This window comes from Molossus molossus, unplaced genomic scaffold (assembly GCF_014108415.1).
Source record: "Molossus molossus isolate mMolMol1 unplaced genomic scaffold, mMolMol1.p scaffold_m16_p_12, whole genome shotgun sequence".
Taxonomy (NCBI): domain Eukaryota; kingdom Metazoa; phylum Chordata; class Mammalia; order Chiroptera; family Molossidae; genus Molossus; species Molossus molossus.
The window spans coordinates 66,380,913-66,402,830 of NW_023425347.1; the positions used below are offsets into that span (position 1 = coordinate 66,380,913).

Consider the following 21,918-nt stretch of genomic DNA (forward strand, 5'->3'; position numbering starts at 1 on the left):
GATAACCATACCAGCTGTAGCTGATGTTCTCAAATATTCTTGCATTGTTTGCTGGTCTTCTAGGGAAAAGAATAATGTGGAACAGGACCTTAAGGAGAAAGAAGATACTCTCAAACAGAGGACAAGCGAGGTTCAGGTATGTGAGCTGTGAAATTCAGTATTACATTTCTGATTTAGAATATATTTTAAATGTATAGGGTCATTTACTATATGATGGTTCTGATGTCGGTGAATAGATCAAGAAATACTGATTATATATATGATATAGTTATCTTTTGTAAATTATGTGTTTTTCTTTGAATTCTGGCCTGAAGAGAAATTACTGCAGTGAGAAAGCAGTATTTTTTCAGCATAAATTTCTAATTGTGCAAGTATTTTAAAGATAATATTTAACTGCATATTATATTATTAAAGCTAAGTTTGAATGACTTAAGATGTAAATATTGTCACACCAATAAAATTCAGTAAGTGAAATTATTGTCGTCGTCGTCGTCATCATCATCATCATGAAAACACAAATTGTTTTTTCAGAGAAATGAAATTTTGTTAGCTAGGAGACCTACTATTTTCAAGATCTGTTTCTCATAATACTGGTAGGATGAGAAATTGCATGGAACAATTTAAAATAATATTTTATAAGTTGCTTAGTAGCCAGGATATCTTAAAGTTTGGCATAAAGCAGTTTAATTCATTTTCACTAAGTGCTATGTTAAGTAGCTTCATTTTTCAAATAAAATAGAAAAGACAATAAAATCTCAGATTCTGATTGGGAAATGACACTAAAAGGGGTATTTCAAACATTAAAAATACAGAAAACTGGGCAGTATTGCAGTTAGAACAGTAAGCAATGCATGTGACCATGTTACTGGGGCACTGTTTCCTGAATGCTGCACCAGTACATACAGGACGTAGGGTGTAAAAGCTTTGGTAGCAGTTGCCAGTAACAGCTCATAGATGGGCATTTCTTAACATGTTACTCGTATGTTGGATTTCCCTGCTTATTTCAGTTTTAAATGGGTAAAAGCTCTAAATGGTTAGATCCATTGTTTTGTTCTGATGTGAGACATTCACCAGAGATTGTTTACCAGTGGACTGTGCTTGGGTGAGGAGAATGATTTACTGAGGTATTGAGGAAGAAGCCAGAGAGACTTTTTATTGGAAGTTGATGCTTATGTTGGAAGACTGTATTTATTACATACACTGGGATTTTCCTAAAGGTGATGCAGAAGTCAGGAGATCATCACTAATGTTTTTCTCTTTGTGGTTGTGAAATGGGGAATTACCTCTATTACATTATTTTAGTGCAAATTTTTAGCTTTTTCAGAAATGCAAAAGAGTCACAGACTTGAACAGTTATTGCTAAAAATAGTTTAAGATTATAAAATAATTGAGAGAAGTTTTCTCATTCTGAAGAAATAGATACAGTTTCTGATATAATCTTTGACAGCATATAAATGTAACCAGATAATGTTTATTTTGATAGACAATATTTTGTTATTTGTATACATCTACCTATAGGTTTTCCCTACTGCATCTTTTGAGGATGTGAATTTATTTTATTTATTTTTTTGTTAATCCTTGCCTGAGGATATTTTTCCATTGATTTTTTAGATAGAGTGGTGGGGGGGGAAGAAATGTTGATGTGAGAGAGACACAACAATTGGTTGTCTCCCTCACCCTATGGGGCTGGGGATCAAATCTGCAACTGAGGTACGTGCCCTTGACTGGGAATCAAACCTGAGACCCTTCGGTCCTCGGGCCGACTCTCAAACCACTGAGCCAAACTGGCCAGGGCTGAGGCTGTGAATTAAATAGCCAGTTTGGACAAATACTAAAATTTACAATGTTCCTTTTAGGCTAAGTGTGCTATCCTTGACTATTTGATTTCTTGTAATTACAATTTTGTTGTCAGTCAAAATTTCTTTGTGATTTGCTTATCCTTCTTTACTTAGTGGTGATGGTAAGGTATATGTTAAACTGTAAGCTTTGCTAAATCTAGATGTATAATTGGCATAAGAATTCTAAATTTTTGAATTTTTGCTTTGGGTGCTATAAATAAAAGACATCTTGGAGCATAGTTGGCACAGACCAAGTTGTAATGGTCAAACATATGTTCACAGCAAAGGAATGCTGGATTAAAATGTTGCATTAGTAGCCCTGGCCAGTTTGGCTCAGCAGTTAGAGCATTGGCCCACAGACGAAGGGATCTCAGGTTCGATTCCCAGTCAAGGGCACATATCTTGCTTGCTATTTTCAGCCCTGGTGGAGGTCATGTGGGAGGCAACTAGTCAATGTGTTTCTCTCACTTCGATGTCTCTCCCTGCCTCCCCCCACCACACACACACACACACACACACACACTCCCTTCCACTCTGTCTAATAATCAATGGAAAAATATCCTCAGGTGAGGATTAACAATCAATCAATCAATCAATCAATCAATAAAAATACTGAGTTTGCATTAGTAGATCTATTACTTATTCCATTTGCATTAGTAGATCTATTACTCATTCCATTCCAATATGAGACACTAGACTAAGATGACATGGATAATTGACATCTACAAATAATTAAAACTTTTTATTTTAGTGATCATTTTCAATTTTCTGAAGCACAAGACAACTTACTCAGATGTGGTAATATGTAAATTTCATTACCTATAGGATTAACTCTGATTTACCCATTGGTAACGAGGCACAGACTAGTAATAACATGGGTAATTAAAATCTGTAAGTAATTAGCCCTGGCCGGTTTGGCTCAGCGGTTAGAGCTTCGACCTGTGGTCCTGAGAGATCTGGGTTCGGTTCCCGCTAAGGGTGCGTACCTCGGTTGCAGTTTGTCCCCGGCCCTGGTTGGTCGTGTAGGTGTCAGTCACTCGATGTGTTCCTTTCACATCGATGTTTCTCTCTCTCTCTCTGTTCCTCTCTCTCCCTCCCACTTTACCTGAACAAAAAAATGGGAAAATGTCCTCGGATGAGGATAAAAAATAAATAAATAAAAAATAAAATCTGTAAGTAATTATAATTCCTAGTGCTTATTTTCTAATTTCTCTGGCAAAAGACAGTTTTTGGAGCTATTAATAGCAGAATTAAAGAATGTGAACTTCACTGCTTCTTTCTGACCCCACTTTCATAATGTAGATGCTAATGAGAAGTGCCAGAATGAAGGCATCAGGGAAGTAAGGACATTTTGACCTATCAGTGAGTGTCTGCCTAATTCACACTTGGTTTTTCTGAGTGTTCTTGCTTATCTCTTTCTTTTTTCATCCTCACCTGAGGACATTTTTCCACTTTTTGTTCAGGTAAAGTGGGAGGGAGAAAGAGGGGGGAAAGAGAGAGAGAGAGAGAGAGAGAGAGAGAGAGAGAGAGAGAGAGAGAGAGAAACATTGATGTGAAAGGGACACATCAAGTGGCTGCCACCTGCCCGACCAACCAGGGCCAGGGACAAACTGCAACCGAGGTACGCGCCCTTAGTGGGAACCAAACCCAGGTCTCTCTGGACCGCAGGCCGACGCTCTTAACAGCTGAGCCAAACCGGCCAGGGCCTTATCTCTTTATAAAGTCACAAATAGTTATATGAGCTCATATCTTAAGCTACAAACCAAATTTTCAAAGCCTCTTTATGTGTGACCAAAGGGCCAAAAGACCAGTTACATTTTGTTTGTTTTGCACTTATATAGTCTTCCTAATTCAGTAAAATGAAGATATCTGCTACATAATTAAATTCTAAATTTTTGTTTTATGTCTGTAGTCCCATGAACTATACATATTGAAAACTTTTAGTTCAAGATTTTTTTCCTTGGAAACCAAGCCAGTGATTAACCTCAAATTAAATTTTATGAGATGACTGCTCTTGACTCATGAGGTATACTGCTAATTTATCATGTGCTATGGAGAAATTAGGCTCAAAGTGATCCAAGGGGAAAGGCTATAAAAGATAGTTCTATCTCAAATGTTTATGGTTTGGGCTTGTTAAGAGGAGATGGTAGTAATAACATGGATAATTAAAATCTGGAAGTAATTGTAACTCCTAGTGCTTATTTTCTAATTTTTCTACCTTAAACTACCTATATACAATTTTATTAAAATTTTTCTTCTGGCCCTGGCTGGTTTGGCTCTGTGGTTAGAGCGTCGGCCTGCGGTCCAGAGAGACCCAGGTTCAGTTCCCACTAAGGGCACGTATCTCGGTTGCAGTTTGTCCCTGGCCCTGGTTGGATTGTGTGGGTGGCAACCACTCGATGTGTCCCTTTCATGTCGATGTTTCTCTCTGTCTCTTCCTCTCTCTCCCTCCCACTCTATCTGAACAAAAAATGAAAAAAAAAGTCCTCGGGTGAGGATTAAAAAAAAAAAATTTTTTTTCTTCTGAGTAGTCAGCAAATATTTAGAAATTCACCCTCATATGTCTGCTTTCTTGTTTTGCATAGACGTTTATAGGAACAACTTGGTATCAAACAGACTTGAATTTAGTTCCTAGTTCTGGCTCTTTCTAGGTTTTTATATCTAAATAACTGCTCTACAAGTTAGTTTTCTCTTCTGTAACGTGGGATAATAAAAACACCAAACACTTAGGGTTGCTGTAAGAATAAAATAAGATAATGCAGGTAAAGTGTTTCACGGTGATTGGCACTGGGTAAAAGTTTAGTAGATGTTCTATTCACAGTATTCTGTATAATACTGTCAACTCATTATTACTCTCCCTTCATTGTCAAGCTCCACATCAGACTTTACTATTTCTGCCAATGTTTTTCTTTCTCACTACTGCCACCGTTAGCACCTAACACCTAAAAATTTAAAGTCAGAGCATAAGTGCTTATCCCATCCTCTTCTTGCCTTCTTCCAAAACTAATTTTATTTATTATTATTATTTTTTAATTCTCACCTGAGGATATGTTTATTGCTTTATGGGGGGGGGGGCATCGGTTGTTTGCCTCCCATACACACCCCAACTGGGAATTGAACCCACGACCTTTTGGTGTATGGACAATGCTCTAAACAGCTGAGCCATCCGGCTGGGGCCCTGAACTAATTTTAGTATCATGGCTCTCATATGTGAAAATATTTACTGCCACTGCTACTGTTAATGATGGGAGAATGTCATACCTCATGGGTGTGTTGGAAGTAGAAAAAAAGATGAGATACCCTCCTCTTTTACTATTTATTAAAAAATTTTTTTTTCTTTGTTGATTTTAGAGAGGGAGAAAGGGTGGGGGGGAGAAACATCAATGAGAGAGAACATCAATTGGCCACCTCCTGCATGCTCCCCACTGGGGATTGGGCCCACAACTTGGGCATGTGCCCTGACTGGGAATCAAACCAGCGACCCCTGTCCCACCCTCAGTGCATGGGTTGATACTCAACCACTGAGCTACACCAGCTGGGCACTACTTATTATTTTATTTTCTGCTTTTGCACTGTGTACCTACACATTCTTTCTTATTCCCATTCTTATACTTTTTGTTGTTGCAATCTAAAATGTTTCCTACTTCTCTGCTTATGTGAGTTCCACTCATAACTTAAAGCCCAGTTCAAATCCCACCACTTCTCTTAAGCTTTTTCTTCTCTGTCCCTTCAGTATACACCAGTCTTTCCTGTGTTGGAAATTCCACTATAGAGTATATCTGCTTTATGACATGTTCAGTATGTTACCATATTTTGTTATTTCAGTGTGTATGTGTTTAGATTCCAGTATCTTCTAGCCTGTATTATGAGCTCCTTAAGCTTAGAAATTGTACCTTGGATCACATCTTTTACTGTATTTGATTAAGATATTGTTGCCCTGGCCGGTTTGGCTCAGCGGTTAGAGCCTCGGCCTGCGGTCCTGAGAGACCCGAGTTCGGTTCCTGCTAAGGGCGCGTACCTCGGTTGCAGTTTGTCCCCGGCCCTGGTCGGTTGTGCGGGTGGCAGCCACTCGATGTGTCCCTTTCACGTCGATGTTTCTCTCTCTCTCTCTCTGTTCCTCTCTCTCCCTCCCACTCTACCTGAACAAAAAATGGAAAAATGTCCTCAGATGAGGATAAAAAAAAAAAAAAAAAGATATTGTTAAATGGGTCCTGGCTGGTATGGCTCAGTTGGTTGGAGTGTTGTCCCATACACCAAAAGATTTGATTCCCAGTCAGGGCATATATGCCCAGGTTTTGGGTTTGGTCCCCAGTTGGGGTGGCAATCATTGAGCCTCTCTTATATTGCTGTTTCTCTCCACCCCGCCTTCTCTCTCTAAAATGATTTTTTTTAAAAAGGTTGTGTTACATGGAGATAATTTTAAGGAAGCAGTTGGCAATATAAATTAATACATTCAATTTTATGCATGAAGTTAAAAACAGGACAAGTCCCACTCAGAAACCACAGACAAAAAGGATTGGTAGCACAGTACATGTTATGAAGAGTCAGACTTTTTCATTGTGTTCGAATTACCCACATGTAAAAGAAGCTCCAAATTATTTATACTTTATCAGTAAAGGTTCAGTAATTTATAGTAACTGTCCATGGTTCTTGTTTTTTTATTTATTATTTTTGTTGTTCAGATAGAGTGGGGGGGGGGAGAGATAGAGAGAGAGAAACATCGACGTGAAAGGGACACATCAAGTGGTTGCTACCACACAACCCAATCAGGGCCAGGGACAAACTGCAACCGAGGTACATGCCCTCAGCGGGAACTGAACCCAGGTCTCTCTGGACTGCAGGCCGACGCTCTAACTGCTGAGCCAAACTGGCCAGGGCTTGTTTTTTTATTTTAATTCAGTTAGTTGTTTATGTCTTTCTTTTTTTTTTTTTTATCCTCACCCGAGGACACTTTTGCATTTATCTTCAGATAGAGCAGGAGGGAGAGAGGGAGGGGGGCGGGAGAGAGAGAGAGAGAAACATCAATGTGAGAGACACATCGAGTGGTTGCCACCCACACGACCCCAACCTGGGCCGGGGACAAACCACAACCGAGGTATGTGCCCCTAGTGGGAACTGAACCCGGGACTCTCTGGTCCACGGGCCAATGCTCCCACCGCTGAGCCAAACTGGGCAGGGCTGTGTGTTTATTTTCTTAGATGAAGAGGGATGACTTATTTTGGGTGGAAATAAAATTAGATACATGAGCTCACCATTCTTTTCCTAGTGATAATGCTCTTAGAACATGCTGGGAAGCATATGATTGGGAAATAAAGGTAGGCTGTTAGTGAGGTCTTGTAACACCCATCCTAGTTTAATAGACTCCTTTTCTATTCCTTGACTTAAAATCTTTCAGTACAGTTGATAATTGTTTATATTAAAAATACTTCTGTAACTTTTATTTTGAGAATTAGGTCAACATAATGAAAGTATCTAATTTCTAGTTTTGGTTTAATCTATAAAGTTTTTTAATCAGTTAAATATAAGTAAGTTTTTTATTCATAAATTAGTGTCCTTTTGTTTATTTTTTACTCTGTATTTTATATGAAATATACAAACATATTTGTGTGATTAATATTTCGTGGAATTTAGTACTTAAGTTATGTTTTTCAATTATATAACTGACTAGAGTTGCTAAAATGAATTAATTTACTGTTTAACTACAAGTTTTTATGTATTTGTTTTAATTTTATTTTCACAACACTTGTAGTACATCATGGGGTATGAGGGGTGGGAATGAGTTTTCAGTAACTTGTGTGATTTCTAGAAAACTAGACAGTTTCCTTAAAGTTTTCTTTTTTTTTAAAATTCTCACCCGAGGATATTTTTCCATTTATCTTCATATTTTGGGGGGGGGGGTGGTGAGAGAGAGAGAGAGAAATTGGTTGCCTCCCGCAGGATCGTGACCAGGGCCAGGAAACTGAACTGCGACCGAGGTACGTGCCCTTAACCAGAATAGAACCCACGACTCTTTGGTCCATGGGCTGATACTCTAACCACTGAGCCAAACTGAACAGGGCTAAAATTTTCTTTTTATTTATTTTAATCCTTACTTGAGGATATTTTTCCATTTATCTTCAGATGGAGAGGGAGGGAGGGAGAGAGAGCGAGTGAGGAAGATAAAGAGAGAAATATTGACTAGTTACCTCCTGTGCAACCCTGACCAGGGCAGGGGACGAACTGCAACAAGGTACATGTCCTTGACTGGAATCAAACCCTCAATTCAAAACCCTCAATTCATTGGTCCATGGGCCGATGCTCTAACCGCAGAGCCAAACCAGCCAGAGCTGAAGTTTTCTTTTTAAATGAAGCCAAGATTCCATCTCAAGGACTTCTTCATTCCTGGATGAAGAACCTTGGATGTGGCTAGTTTTGGTATTTATCTAAAACAAACCTTGGAACTGTATTTCAGTAGTCTTGTTCACTTCATCTTTGCCATTCTGTAAGTGCTGCTGTCCTTCTTTCTTTTGCTGGCACAGGTAGGCAAGTAAGGCATGATCATGGAAAATAGGGCATAACTGCTGACCAGTGTTGCTTTTAGGAAAGGGTCTAGGATAGGAGGAATGATCAAGGGAACATTCAGTTAACTGTACTGTTAATTTTTTTTGTACAGCAGGCGAGTACTTACATAAAATTTATATAATAGAAAAAATAAAAGTTATCTATGTGAAGGATCATTTTAGATCATATGGGATTCTTTTTTTAAAAATATTTTTTCTTTATTGATTTTTAGAGAGAGAGGAAGGGAGAGGGAGAGAGAGATAGAAACATCGATGGGAGAGAACATCGATTGGCCTCCTCCTGCATGCTCCCCACTGGGGACCGGGCCTACAACATGGGAATATGCCCTGACCGGGAATTGAACCAGCGACCACTTGGTGCATGGGTCGATGCTTAACCACTGAGCCACACCGGCTGGGCTCATACGGGATTCTTATAGACAAAAGTTGCAGGATCCTTTAATTCAACTTATAAAATTATTTTTGCTAAGGCAAGTTTTGCCCAGGTAAGTTTTTATTGATAAAGCTGACTTCTTTTTTTGTTGTTAATACTCACCTGAGAGTATTTTTTCCATTGACTTTTAGAGAGAGTGAAAGGGAGGCAAGGAGGGGGGAAGAGAGAGAATTGATGTAAAAGACATATCGATTGGTTGTCTCCTTCACATGTGCTGGGGCCAGGGCTGGAACCTGCAACTCAGCTACATGCCCTTGACTGGGAATCAAACCCATGACCTTTTGGTGGAAGGAAGGGCCCATGCTCTAATCACTGAGCCACACCAGCCAGGGTGAAGCTAGCTTTTTTTTATTTAGAACCTAGGGGGGACAGGAAGACATTAGATGAATTTCATTAACGTGTTTAGTTACACCATTTCACTTTTCTAAATTATCAGAATAGCAAAACAGCTAAGATAGAAGAAGTGGGAGACTCAGATGAAGCCCAGTTTTACAGACCTTGTTTAATGTTTAAGAATTTGAATAATATTGTCTGAAAAATAAATCTTCAAAGCCCTTAAGTTTGTCAGTGTCAACCTATTTTAAACCATGTCTTAGGTTCACCTTAAACACAAAGTTCTCTTTTAAGAGAAAATTCATTAATATCATTAATAATGCAATACAGGAACCAAAATATAAACTACAAAAAAATGAAATAAATATTACATGAAGTGCAAGGTAAAAATGTAACTTCTATAGCTGTACAACACAATATGAAAACAATTCTCAGATATACTGGGGGGGGCAAAGAATGGCAATGAATAAGAAAATAACTCTAATTTAAACAATTAATAAAGAAATGTTTTTTTTTGTTTTTTTTTTATCCTCACCCGAGGATATTTTTCCATTTTTTGTACAGATAGAGTGGGAGGGAGAGAGAGGAAGGGAGAGAGAGAGAGAAACATCTACATGAAGGGACACATCGAGTGGCTGCCACCCGCACGACCAACCAGGGCCGGGGACAAACTGCAACCGAAGTACGTGCCCTTAGCAGGAACCGAATCCAAGTCTCTCTGGACCGCAGGCCAACGCTCTAACCACTGAGCCAAACTGGCCAGGGCAATAAAGAAATGTTTTGAAAAAGAGAAGAAGAAATAAAATAGAGCCTACCTATGAAGCCATCTGCAAATGTTATCAGTCACTCACTGGATGAGATGACATTTGATAGTGCTGAGATTGTGCAGATTCAGGAGAGAATTTTTCCAATGGGCTATCATAAGGGAAAGATAAAATTATCCTAGTGCAATAGATGATATGTTTGCTAGGAGTACCTGCCATTGCCCTAGTCATGGGGGTGGGGGGGTGGGGGCAGTGGCATAAAAATCTTGTAAAATACAGAAAAATATAAAAAGAAAAAAGTCCACAATTTCACATTCTAGAGAGAACCATTAATATTTTTGTATTTTCTGAGTATACATAAATGGCTTTATATTTGTGATTCAGGCCTTGTATTCAGCTATTAAGAAATAGCATTATGTCCTAGACATTTTTCTTATATTATATGACTTTTTAAGGTAAATTTTATTTTTCTTTATTAGATTTACAATAAAAGTAGAGATATCAAATTACATCTAATTATAAAGGATACATATTATTACAGATGTGAAGTCCAACGTTTTTTTGGGGGGTTTAGGAGAGGATGGGAAATCAGACTATAATATTTGAGGATAGAGATAGGTAACATATTTTTTCTATTTCCACCTCTGAACATTTTTAATTAAAGGAAAGGGAAAAAAAAATTTTTTTCCCCAGTATTTTTAAAAATTGTTTTTGAGCCAGCATATCATTATATATAAACTATATAATAAGTTTATATACTTTACTATATATTTGCTATATATAATATAATAAAGCACTTACAATGAATTATTCTCAAAATAATAAAATTACTTTAGATTTGCAGGTGACACACTTTTTTTTTTTTAATCTTCACCCGAGGACATTTTTTTTTTTATCCTCACCCGAGGACATTTTTCCATTTTTTGTTCAGGTGGAGTGGGAGGGAGAGAGAGGAACAGAGAGAGAGAGAGAAACATCGATGTGAAAGGGACACATCGAGTGGCTGCCACCCGCACAACCAACCAGGGCCGGGGACAAACTGCAACCGAGGTACATGCCCTTAGCGGGAACCGAACCCGGGTCTCTCAGGACCGCAGGCCGACGCTCTAACCGCTGAGCCAAACCGACCAGGGCTCACCCGAGAACATTTTTTAATTCATCCTCAGATAGAGCAGGAGGGAGAGAGAGAGAAACATCGATACAAGAGAGACACATCGAGTGATTGCCACTCACATGACCCCAACCAGGACTGGGGACAAACTGCAACCGAGGTACGTGCCTCTAGCGGGAACCGAACCCAGGACTCTCTGGTCTGCGGGCTGATGCTCCAACTGCTGAGCCAAACCAGCCAGGGCGGCAGGTGGCACTCTTAAAATATTTTATAATTGGCTTGGCCGGTGTGGCTCAGTGGAATGAGTGTTTTCCCATGGACTGAGAGGTCCCTGTTCGATTCCCTGTCCGATTCCTGGTCAGAGCACATGCCTAGCTTGCAGGCTTGATCTCCAGTAGGGGACGTGCAAGAAGCAGCCAATTGATGTTTCTCTTTCACATTGATGTTTCTATCTCTTCCTACCTCTCTAAAAAAATCAATAAAAACATATTTTTAAAAAAAAGAATCAACCAACAAATGCATGAATAAGTGGAACAACAAACGGATATTTCTATCTCAAATCAATCAATAAATAAAATTTTTAAATCTTTAAAATCTTTTATAATTGAATTATAAGAATTGCTCAAATCATTGTAGTTACTCAAGCTACTGTGTTAAAGTGAAGCAGTTGTTCTGCCTTCCTAAAGAGTAAGAATAGTCCATAATATAATGTATAAAACAAATGTATAAAGTTAAAAACACAAGAAAGGTATATGACAAAGTAACATGCTAAGGCAGTAAAGATTATTTCCATATAATGGGAATTTTAAATATCAAATCAGTCTTCATCTACACACTATAAAAATCATGAATAGGAATTTAGGTATTTTAATTTAAAAAGGGCATTTTAGCCCTGGCCAGTTTGGCTCAGTGGTTAGAGTGTCGGCCTGCGGTCTGGAGAGACCTGGGATCGGTTCCCGCTAAGGGCAGGTACCTTGGTTGCAGTTTGTCCCCGGCCCTGGTCGGTCATGCGGGTGGCAGCCACTCGATGTGTTCCTTTCACATCGATGTTTCTCTCTCTCTCTCTGTTCCTCTCTCTCCCTCCCACTCTACCTGAACAAAAAAATGGGAAAATGTCCTCTGGTGAGGATAAAAAAAAAATAAATTAAAAATAAATAAATAAATAAAAAGGGCATTTTATCAATAGATCAGTTTGAGGCTAGTATTAATATTTAGCTATAGGTTGAATAGAGAGTGAAACTTTTCCCAGTATGTTAAAAGAACACATCCTTTCTTTCTGTCAGCCTCAGGCACATTTCTCAATAGTTTCTCCCAGATACTAGAATCCTTGTGATAGTTATCAGTCATTTCTTAATCATTGTTTGGAATGTGCTAGGCATTGTACTAGAGGTGGAACCCCAAAAAAGGTTGAGAGATTGGCACTGTCCTTCAACAATTTATAATACAGTATACTAAGCGTGATAATAGAGGTTAGGTACAAACTGCTGTAAGAGCACAAAATAAAAGAAGTTCAAGGTGGGTCAGAGGAGATTAAATTTGTCTGGGCCAAATTTAAGAGTAGTTAGTGAGTTTCCAGTTAGTGATGGGGAAGGGCCTTAAAAGGAGAGGAAAATGACTTAGAAAAGGAAGAGAGTCTTTTGAGGGTGGGCACAGGTGAATGTAAGAAAAAGAAGGTAGTAGAAGAAGAGTAACTTGGGGTCCAGATTTGAAGGTTCTAATATGTCTTGTAGCTAGTTTTAGTTTATTCTGCAGATAAGAGGAAACCATCATATATTTTTGAAGTAGCAGAGTGATCGAAGAATCCTCATATCCAATGAGGTATTTTAAAAGAAAGTTGGACATATGGAATAGGAAGAAACTGAAGCCGAAAAAACAATTATGAATCAAGGGAGGGACAGTGAAAGCTAGGATGTGTTTATTGAGAGCCATTGCCAGTTGCATATATAAAGCAGTATCTCTGAATTTTACTATGGATCAGTTAACAGTGTAGGTAAGGTTACAAATTTAGGCTTGAGAAAAATTTAGGTGCTGCTGGTAAATTAATGATAAAGTATAGTGCTCTCCATTATGAATCTGTAATCACATAGACTCATGAATGAGGGCACTTAGACAAGTCTTTCATGATGATATCATTGTGCTGGCCCTTTTAAATCAAGTTTTTAAAGAGAGTAGTATGATAGTTACATTTTAGATTTAATGAGTTGGTTGAGAAAGCATAAGATGAAAAGCAATTATAAAAAGCATTATTCAAAATTTTATTTAATCACAGAAGCATCTACATATTCAGGCATACCTCCTTTTATTGCGCTTCACATATTATTGCATTTTTTTGTTTGTTTGTTTTGTTTTTTTTATCCTCACCCGAGGACATTTTTCGATATTTTGTTCAGATAGAGTGAGAGGGAGGGAGGGAGAGAGAGAGAGAGAGAGAGAGAGAGAGAGAGAGAAACATCGATGTGAAAGCGACACATCCAGTGGTTGCCACCCGCATGACCCAACCAGGGCTGGGGACAAACTGCAAGCAAGGTACGTGCCCTTAGCGGGAACCGACCCGGGTCTCTCCGGACCGCAGGCCGACGCTCTAACCGCTGAGCCAAACCGGCCAGGGCTATTGCATTTTTTAAAATTTTTATAATTTGAAGGTTTGTAGCAACTCTATATTGAGCAATTCTATTGGTGCCATTTTTCCAACAGGCTCAGATGATGGTTAGCGTTTTTTAGCAAAAAAGTATTTTTACATTAAGATATGCACATTGGCCCTGGCCGGTTTGGCTCAGCGGTTAGAGCGTCCGCCTGCAGTCCGAAGAGAACCGGGTTCGGTTCCCGCTAAGGGCATGTACCTCGGTTGCAGTTTGTCCCCAGCCCTGGTTGGTCGTGCGGGTGGCGGCCACTCGATGTGTCCCTTTCACATCGATGTTTCCCTCTCTCTCTCTTCCTCTCTCTCCCTCCCACTCTATCTGTACAAAAAATGGAAAAATGTCCTCGGGTGAGGATAAAAAAAAAAAAAAAAGATATGCACATTGTTCGTTAAGGCGTAATGTATTGCACACTTAATAGACTGAAGTATAGTAGTAACATAATCTTTAAATGCATTGGGAAACCAAAAAAACCATGTGATTTGCTTTATTGCAACGTTTGCTTTATTGTAGTGGTTTGGACCGAACATGCAATATCTTTGAGGTATGCCTGTATTTGAAAAATAGTGGCACATGTATGAGACATTTAGTCTACAGACAGACAGTATAACATAGTGGTTAAGAGTGCACTCTGGAGGCAGAACCTAGTTTGAATCTGTCTCTTGCTAACTGTAACGTCAGACAGTATACCACCTGTGCCTCGGTTTTCTCATCTGTAAAATGTGAATAATTATTATACCTACCTTATAGATCTGTCATATAGATTATAAATTAGTTAATATATGTAAAAAGCCTGGAAGAGTACCTAGTACATTATAAGCACTATTGAAAGTGTTTGCTATTATGATGATGCTGTGCTGTCTTGAATAAAATGAAATAATCCAGAAATTTTCCAAGTTTTTCTTCTGTTCTTGGATATTCTGATAAATAATTATTGGGACCTTTGAATAGTATGTTATTAAAATTATTTTAAAAATTTGCATTTATAACTTTTCTTCACCATCTTTGAGATCTCGGCCCACCTCTTGCCAATGTGTCTTAGAGTTATCAATCTCCTCTTCTTTCTTCTATGGTTCCTGGAGAGAACTAAGTCTTAATTCCCTATGGAATCATTTATATATAACGAATTAACCTCTCTCATGTACATCCACAGAGATACTAGTAATGTACCATTCTGTGGTTCAGATGAGGAATGCAATTGTCAGAGGATATCAGTCTATTTTCGCTACTATGTTTCATGGTGGTAATGATGACAATGGCTGCTTTCATCTATCTCCCTTGTATTTTTTTAATTGACTTTAGTTTTTAGAAAAATTTTAGATTCACAGCAAATTAAGCAGAAGATAACAGAGATTTCCCATTGTATTTTTATTTTATTTTTTAAATCTTCACCCGAGGACATTTTTTCATCTTTTGTTCAGATAGAGTGGGAGGGAGAGAGAGGAAGAGAGAGAGAGAGAGAAACATCGACGTGAAAGGGACACATCGAATGGCTGCCACCCGCATGACCAACCAGGGCCAGGGACAAACTGCAACCAAGGTACGTGCCCTTAGCGGGAACTGAACCTGGGTCTCTCTGGACCGCAGGTCGATGCTCTAACCACTGAGCCAAACTGGCCAGGGCCCCATTGTATTTTTAAAAAAATCTCTGTAGTTTTTATCATTAAACATAAGGCCTGGAACATAGATAAATGGATAAGTATAGCATTTCCAAAATCATTTGTTTGTGTGTGTGTTTTGAGAAATCCTTTCCTACACTGAGATCTGTATTTACTTTTATACATTTTAAAGTTTGTCTTTCACATTTTGGTCTAAATGTGTACCTGGAATTTATTTTCTGATTGGTATCAATTAGAGACATAGTTTAATTTTTTTTGGGGGGGGGGAGCACATGGATATTTCAGCATCATTTACTGAATAGTTCTCGTTTCTTCCAATCAATTTAAATGTCATGCCTTGGCATCATTTTTTTTTCTGTATATGCCTATAGTCATGTCTAAATTTTTTTTTTCCTTTTAGTCTATTTGACTATCCCTGAATCAATGCCAAGCTGTCTTTATTATTTTAGCTTTCCAATAATTCATAATATCTGGTAGGGTAAGTTCTTTTACATTTTATAATGCTGCCTTTTTTTTTTTTTTTCATTGTTCTTCCAGATAGGTTTTTATTTTTATTTCTGTTAATCCTCACCCTAGCATATTTTTACATTGATTTTTAGATAGAGTAGAGGAAGGAAGGGAGGAAGGGAGGGAGGGAGGAAGGGAGGAAGGGAGGGAGGGAGGGAGGGAGAAACCTGCAACCCAGGTGCGTGCCTTTGACCAGTAGTTGAACCCATGACCCTTCTGTCTATGGTCCAACACACTAACCTCTGAGCCAAACTGGCCAGGGCCGTAATATGTTTTGTCAGGTTCCTTGAAAAACCTTGTTAGAATTCTCATTAGAATGTATAGATTAATTAGGAGATAATTGACATCTTTGTGATGTCATTCATCATTCACTAAATATGTATGGAGTACCTCTTGTGTACTGGTAACTGGGAATGCAGCGGTGAACAAAACTCACAAATATCCCTGGACTTATGGAACTTACATTCTAGTGGAAGGATTAAAACCATAAACAAGCCCTGGCCGGTTTGGCTCAGCGGTTAGAGCGTCGACCTGCGGTCCTGAGAGACCCGGGTTCGGTTCCCGCTAAGGGCGCGTACTCGGTTGCAGTTTGTCCCCGGCCCTGGTCGGTCGTGCGGGTGGCAGCCACTCGATGTGTTCCTTTCACATCGATGTTTCTCTCTCTCTCTCTGTTCCTCTCTCTCCCTCCCACTCTACCTGAACAAAAAACAAAACAAAACAAAAAAAAACCCCATAAACAAGCCCTGGCCAGTTTGTCTCAGTGGTTAGAGCATCAGCCTGCAGACAGAAGAGTCGAGGGTTCAGTTCTATTCAAGGGCACGTACCTGGGTTGCAGGTTTCTCCCTCGTTCTCCCTCCCTCCCTCCCTTCCTTATATTCTATCTAAAAATCAATGTAAAAATATCTTAGGGTGAGGATTAACAACAACAACAAAAACATAAACAAAATAAATTCTATGCTTTATTGCTTATAAGAGCCAAAAACTGGAACAATCTAAATAAATGTCCATCAAATGTATATTCATACAAAGGAATATAATCCATAAAAGGGACAAACTACTTATACATGCAACAACACAGATGAATCTCAGAAATATTATACTAGGTGTAAGGAGCCACATATAGTACATATTATGTGATTTTATTTTTTGTGAAGTTTCTACAAAGGCAAAACTTGAACAATAGAAAGCAGGTCATTAATTGCCTAGGGCTAGAAATGAGAATAAGGGTTGACTGAAAAAGAGTATGAAGGAACTTTTTAGGTGATGTAAGTGTTCTAAAATTGGAATATGGTGATGTTTGCACAACTATATAGATTCATTAACACTTACAAATTGTATACTTAAAGCAGGCAAGTTTTATGGTATGTAAATTATACCTTAATAAAGTTTAAAAAAATAATTATTTGCGCCAATACAGGTGAACCTTGAAAACATGCTAAGCAAAAAAGAAGCCAGTAACAAAAAAGCACATGTTGTATGATTCCATTTTTTTGGAGTGATCAGGATTTGCTATATATGGGTTTTTTTTGGGGGGGGGGGGGTGATGAAAATGTTCTGAAATTGTTGTGATGGTGATGATTGCACATCTCTGTATATATACTAAACACCATTGAATTGTACACTTTAAGTGGATGAATTGTATGGCATGTGAGTTATCTCAATAAAGCTCTTGCAGAAAGTAAATAATATTATATACTATATATGAAGGAGAGGAGGGGAGGGATGTGGTAGTGGTGGTGCTGAGGAAGGCCTCACTGAGAAAGTAACAGTTGAGCAAAAACTTGAAAGAGACAAGAAATTGAGCATGTGGATACTTGGGGGAAGAACTTTCTAGGAAGAAGGGATAATCAGTGAAAGATCCTGAAAAGAAAACATATCTGGCATGTTTGAGAAGCATTTGAGGCCAGTATGGCTGAAATAGAGCAAGCAAGAAATAGAGCAGTATGAAATGAAGTTGGAAGGTAGGATCATGTAGGGCTATTGTAAGGACTGGTTTTTACCGTGAGGGAGATGGGGAGTCAGTGTAGAGTTTTGAGTAGAGGAGTGACATCATCTGACATACGTTTTTAACAATGGCTGCTGTACTGAAAATAAACTGACAGATTGGAGCTGAGATGTTAAAGGAGAAGAAGAGTCAGAGACGATGATGTATTTTTTAGTCAAAGGAAACTGAAAAGGGGGGAGATTGAGGATGAAGCTGAGGCAGATTTGGGGGTAGGGGAGGTCAGGACTTATGATTTTGACATATTAGTGAAAGTCCTCATACATCCAAGGACGGATTTGAGTAAGCAAATTGGATATCTGAATCTGGAATCTAGGGAAGAGGTCCTCAAGTAAAGATTGTATTTAAAGCTATGAGTCCTCCAATCCACCAACACAATACACTTCATAAGACAAGACTGGCCCAGCCGGTATGGCTCAGTGGTTGAACGATGACCCGTACACCAAGAGGTCGCTGGTTTGACTCCCAGCCAGGGCACATACCCAGGTTGTGGGTCCCATCCCTGGCTGTGGATACACCTGGCTGGGTACATGCAGGAGGCAGCCAATTGATGTTCTCTTTCACCAGTGTTTCTAACTCTCTCTTCCTCTCCCTTCCTCTCTCTCTAAAATCAGTAAAGGAAAAAAAAAAAAAGACAAGACTTTATTTTCCCTTAAGATAGGCTCTTAAAAATTGTTGACTTAATCTTCCCCTGCCTCCAAAGAGAATAAATATGTTCCTTTTCTTGTATTTCAGGATCTTCAAGATGAAGTTCAGAGAGAGAATACTAATCTGCAAAAACTACAGGCCCAGAAACAGCAAGTACAGGAACTCCTTGATGGACTGGATGAGCAGAAAGCCCAGCTGGAAGAACAACTCAAGGAAGTCAGAAAGAAATGCGCTGAGGAAGCCCAGCTGGTAAGTGCTGTTGTTAGGTGGCAATCTCTAATCAACACTGGACACATGAAGGAAATAGAACATGGTTCATTCAGAAATTACAGGCCTTCTTTAGGGAAAATAGGGCACTTAATGAACTTTTTTTCCGAATTTTATTTGGAAGTATGGTACCTGTGCCTATAACTATTTGTTTCCTAATTGCTCTTTTCTATCAAAAATTTACATTAAAAAATACCAAAATATTAAACTAAACAAATTAAAGTATTGTATTATGGAATGTTTTAATGGCATCTTTTTTTTTTAATCCCCCTTTCTTCTCATTCACCTCCATATAATAGATCTCATCCCTGAAAGCTGAATTAACTAGTCAAGAATCACAGATCTCTACATATGAAGAAGAGCTGGCAAAAGCTAGGGAAGAGCTGAGTCGCCTACAGCAAGAAACAGCAGAATTGGAGGAGAGTGTGGAGTCAGGGAAGGCCCAGCTGGGACCTCTTCAGCAGCACCTGCAAGATTCACAGCAGGAAATCAGTTCAGTAAGTCTTTTGCAGCAGCAAGAAATATGAGAAATACACTCAAGTGAGCATTACATATCCTTTTAGTAAATAATACTTTCTCGGCTTCTGCTCCTTCTCTCTGCCTAATTTATTATTCATTTTTCAGTCATTTCCTACAAGCAGGTTTCTTGTCATATGTCACAAACTATCACTTATTTTGTGTGTGTGATAATAATTTGTGTATGGTTAAGATGATTTAGGTTAAACTGCTGGCTCTGCCACTTACTATCTGAATCACTTTAGCATCAGGTTCCTCATCTTTAGCGGGAACTGAACCCGGGTCTCTCTGTACCACAGGCCGACGCTCCAACTGCTGAGCCAAACCAGCCAGGGCAGGTTCCTCATCTTTAAAATTGGAGAATTAACAATACCTCAACCTCCCAGGGCTGCTGTGAGGATTAAATGAAGCAAAACCTGTGAGACATTTTAGCATAGTGTTTGATACATAAATGCTAAATAAGTGTGCTTATTTTTATAAATAATAACCCAGAATCTTTCTTTTTGTGATTCTGATTTTGAAATCAGCTTTGCTTATTTGGAAACCATTAATTTTTTAATTAGAAAATTGTTTTTTTGCTTGTTTGTTTTTAAATTCTCACCCGAGCCCTGGCCAGTTTGGCTCACCAGTTGGAGCATCACCTTGTGGACCAGAGAATCCTGGATTCAGTTCCCATTAGGCCCTAGCAGCTAGGGGCATGTAGCAAAAATGAAATGAAATGAAAAGAGAAATGAATCCTCACCCAAGGATATTTTTCTATTTATTTTCAGATATAGTGGGATGGAGGGGGAGAGAGAAACATCGTTGTGAGAGAGACACATCAACTGGTTGCCTCCTACATGACCCCGACCAGAGCCGGGGACGAACTGCAACCACACTGGAATTGATCCCACGACTCTTTGGTCTGCGGGCTATTGTTCCAACCACTGATCCAAACCAGCCAGAGCAGAACATTGTTTTTTTTTATCCTCACCCGAGGACATTTTTGCATTTTTTGTTCAGACAGAGCGGGAGGGAGAGAGAGAAAGAGAGAGAGAGAGAAACATCGATGTGAAGGGACACATCGAGTGGCTGCCACCCACACGACCAACCAGGGCCGGAGACAAACTGCAACCGAGGTACGTGCCCTTATTGGGAACCGAACCCGGGTCTCTCTGTACCGCAGGCCGATGCTCTAACCACTGAGCCAAACCGGCTAGGGCAGAACATTGTTTTTTATATAGATAAATGTACATTGTTGTGGTGTGTCCAGCATATAGATCCTTTGCTTTGTTATTTCTGGGCCTTCCTAAATGGAGAATATTTTATTGAATGATAGTAGGATGGTTAGATAGAGATCATGTAGCTGTTAACTTAAAAATAAAAGGACCTTTCAAAGTGAGAAGCAAAAACATTTTTTTGAGATTGGTAAGAATAGCTATTTGGAACATGGTGATTTAGGCAGAAGCCTACATAGTGTTCTTATTAGGAGACAAATGGGTATTTATGAGAAGCAGAGGGGGAATAATTACATCAATAGAAGGAAGGCATTTCTATTGGTGCAAATAACATTAACATAGTGATGCTAATTTTAAACATTTTTTTTTATTGTTGACACTATTACATATGACCTCCATTTTCCCTGCCTTTACTCACCTCCACCCAGCCCCCACCACGCCCTCCCCTTAAACATTGTTTTTAATTTTCAGTCCAATAGCCATCGGTCCAGTAGTCATAATAATTACTTTCTTGTTATCTTTGCAGACAGTTCTTTGGGACACACACCACCTAGGCCCAGTCCAAAGGTTATTTTGCCCTGTTTAACATTCCAGAGGTTTGAGGCATAAGATGTGCAAAGCAGTACCTCTGGCATGACAGCTATGGCTCAATTTAAAGTGGCTCTATTTTTTTTTGGCCATAACCCATTCCTTTTATTTTGAATTTGAACAGACTGAATTGTTTTTTTGTTCTCCATGTCATTTATTTCTGCTCTGATTTTTACTATTGCCTTCCTTCTACTTGTTCTGGGGTTTTCTTTTTGTTTGCTTTCTAGTTCTTTAAGTTGTGAGGTTAGATAGTCTATTCGAGATTTTTCTTGCTTCTTGAGGTAGGCCTGTAGTGCTATGAACTTCCCTCTCAGAACTGCATTCGCTGCATCCCATACATTTTGTGTTGTGTGTTCATTTTCATTGGTCTCCAGGAAGTTTTTAATTTCTTCCTTGATCTCCATGGTAACCCATTCATTCTTCAATAACATGCTATTTAGCCTTCATGTGTTCAAATGTCTTTGCATATTCTTGTTGCAATTGATTTCTAGTTTCATGCCATTGTGATCCGAGAAGATGCTTGATATGATTTCAATCTTCTTGAACTTGTAGAGACTTAGTTTGTGCCCTAACATGTGGTCTATCTTTGAGAATGTCCCATGTGTACTTGAGAAGAATGTGAATTCTGCAGTTTGGGATTGTAATTCTTTGTAGAAATCTCTTAAATCTATTTGATCTAGCACTTCATTTAGAATCTGTGTTTTCTAGTTATTTCTTGTCTAGAAGATCTATCCAGTGATGTCAGCAGTTGTTGAAGTCCCCTGCTATGATTGTATTGCTGTCGATTTCTCCTTGGAAGTCCTCCAGAAGATTTTAAATATATGTTGGTGCTCCTATATTGGGTGCATATATGTTTACCAAGGTTTTATATTCCTGTTG

The 21,918-nt window shown here is 38.8% G+C and overlaps 1 protein-coding gene across 8 annotated transcripts in view; it reads left to right on the forward strand.

Annotated features, from left to right (window-relative positions):
• Positions 1–21,918, forward strand: part of EPS15 (epidermal growth factor receptor pathway substrate 15) — a 155,859-nt gene that overhangs the window by 89,157 nt on the left and 44,784 nt on the right. For all 8 annotated transcript variants that reach the window (XM_036256498.1, XM_036256495.1, XM_036256500.1 and 5 more), the window contains 3 exons: positions 64–136; positions 18,539–18,700; positions 19,018–19,215. In XM_036256498.1, coding sequence (XP_036112391.1) covers positions 64–136; positions 18,539–18,700; positions 19,018–19,215 — 433 coding nt within the window. The remainder of the gene's footprint in view (positions 1–63; positions 137–18,538; positions 18,701–19,017; positions 19,216–21,918) is intronic.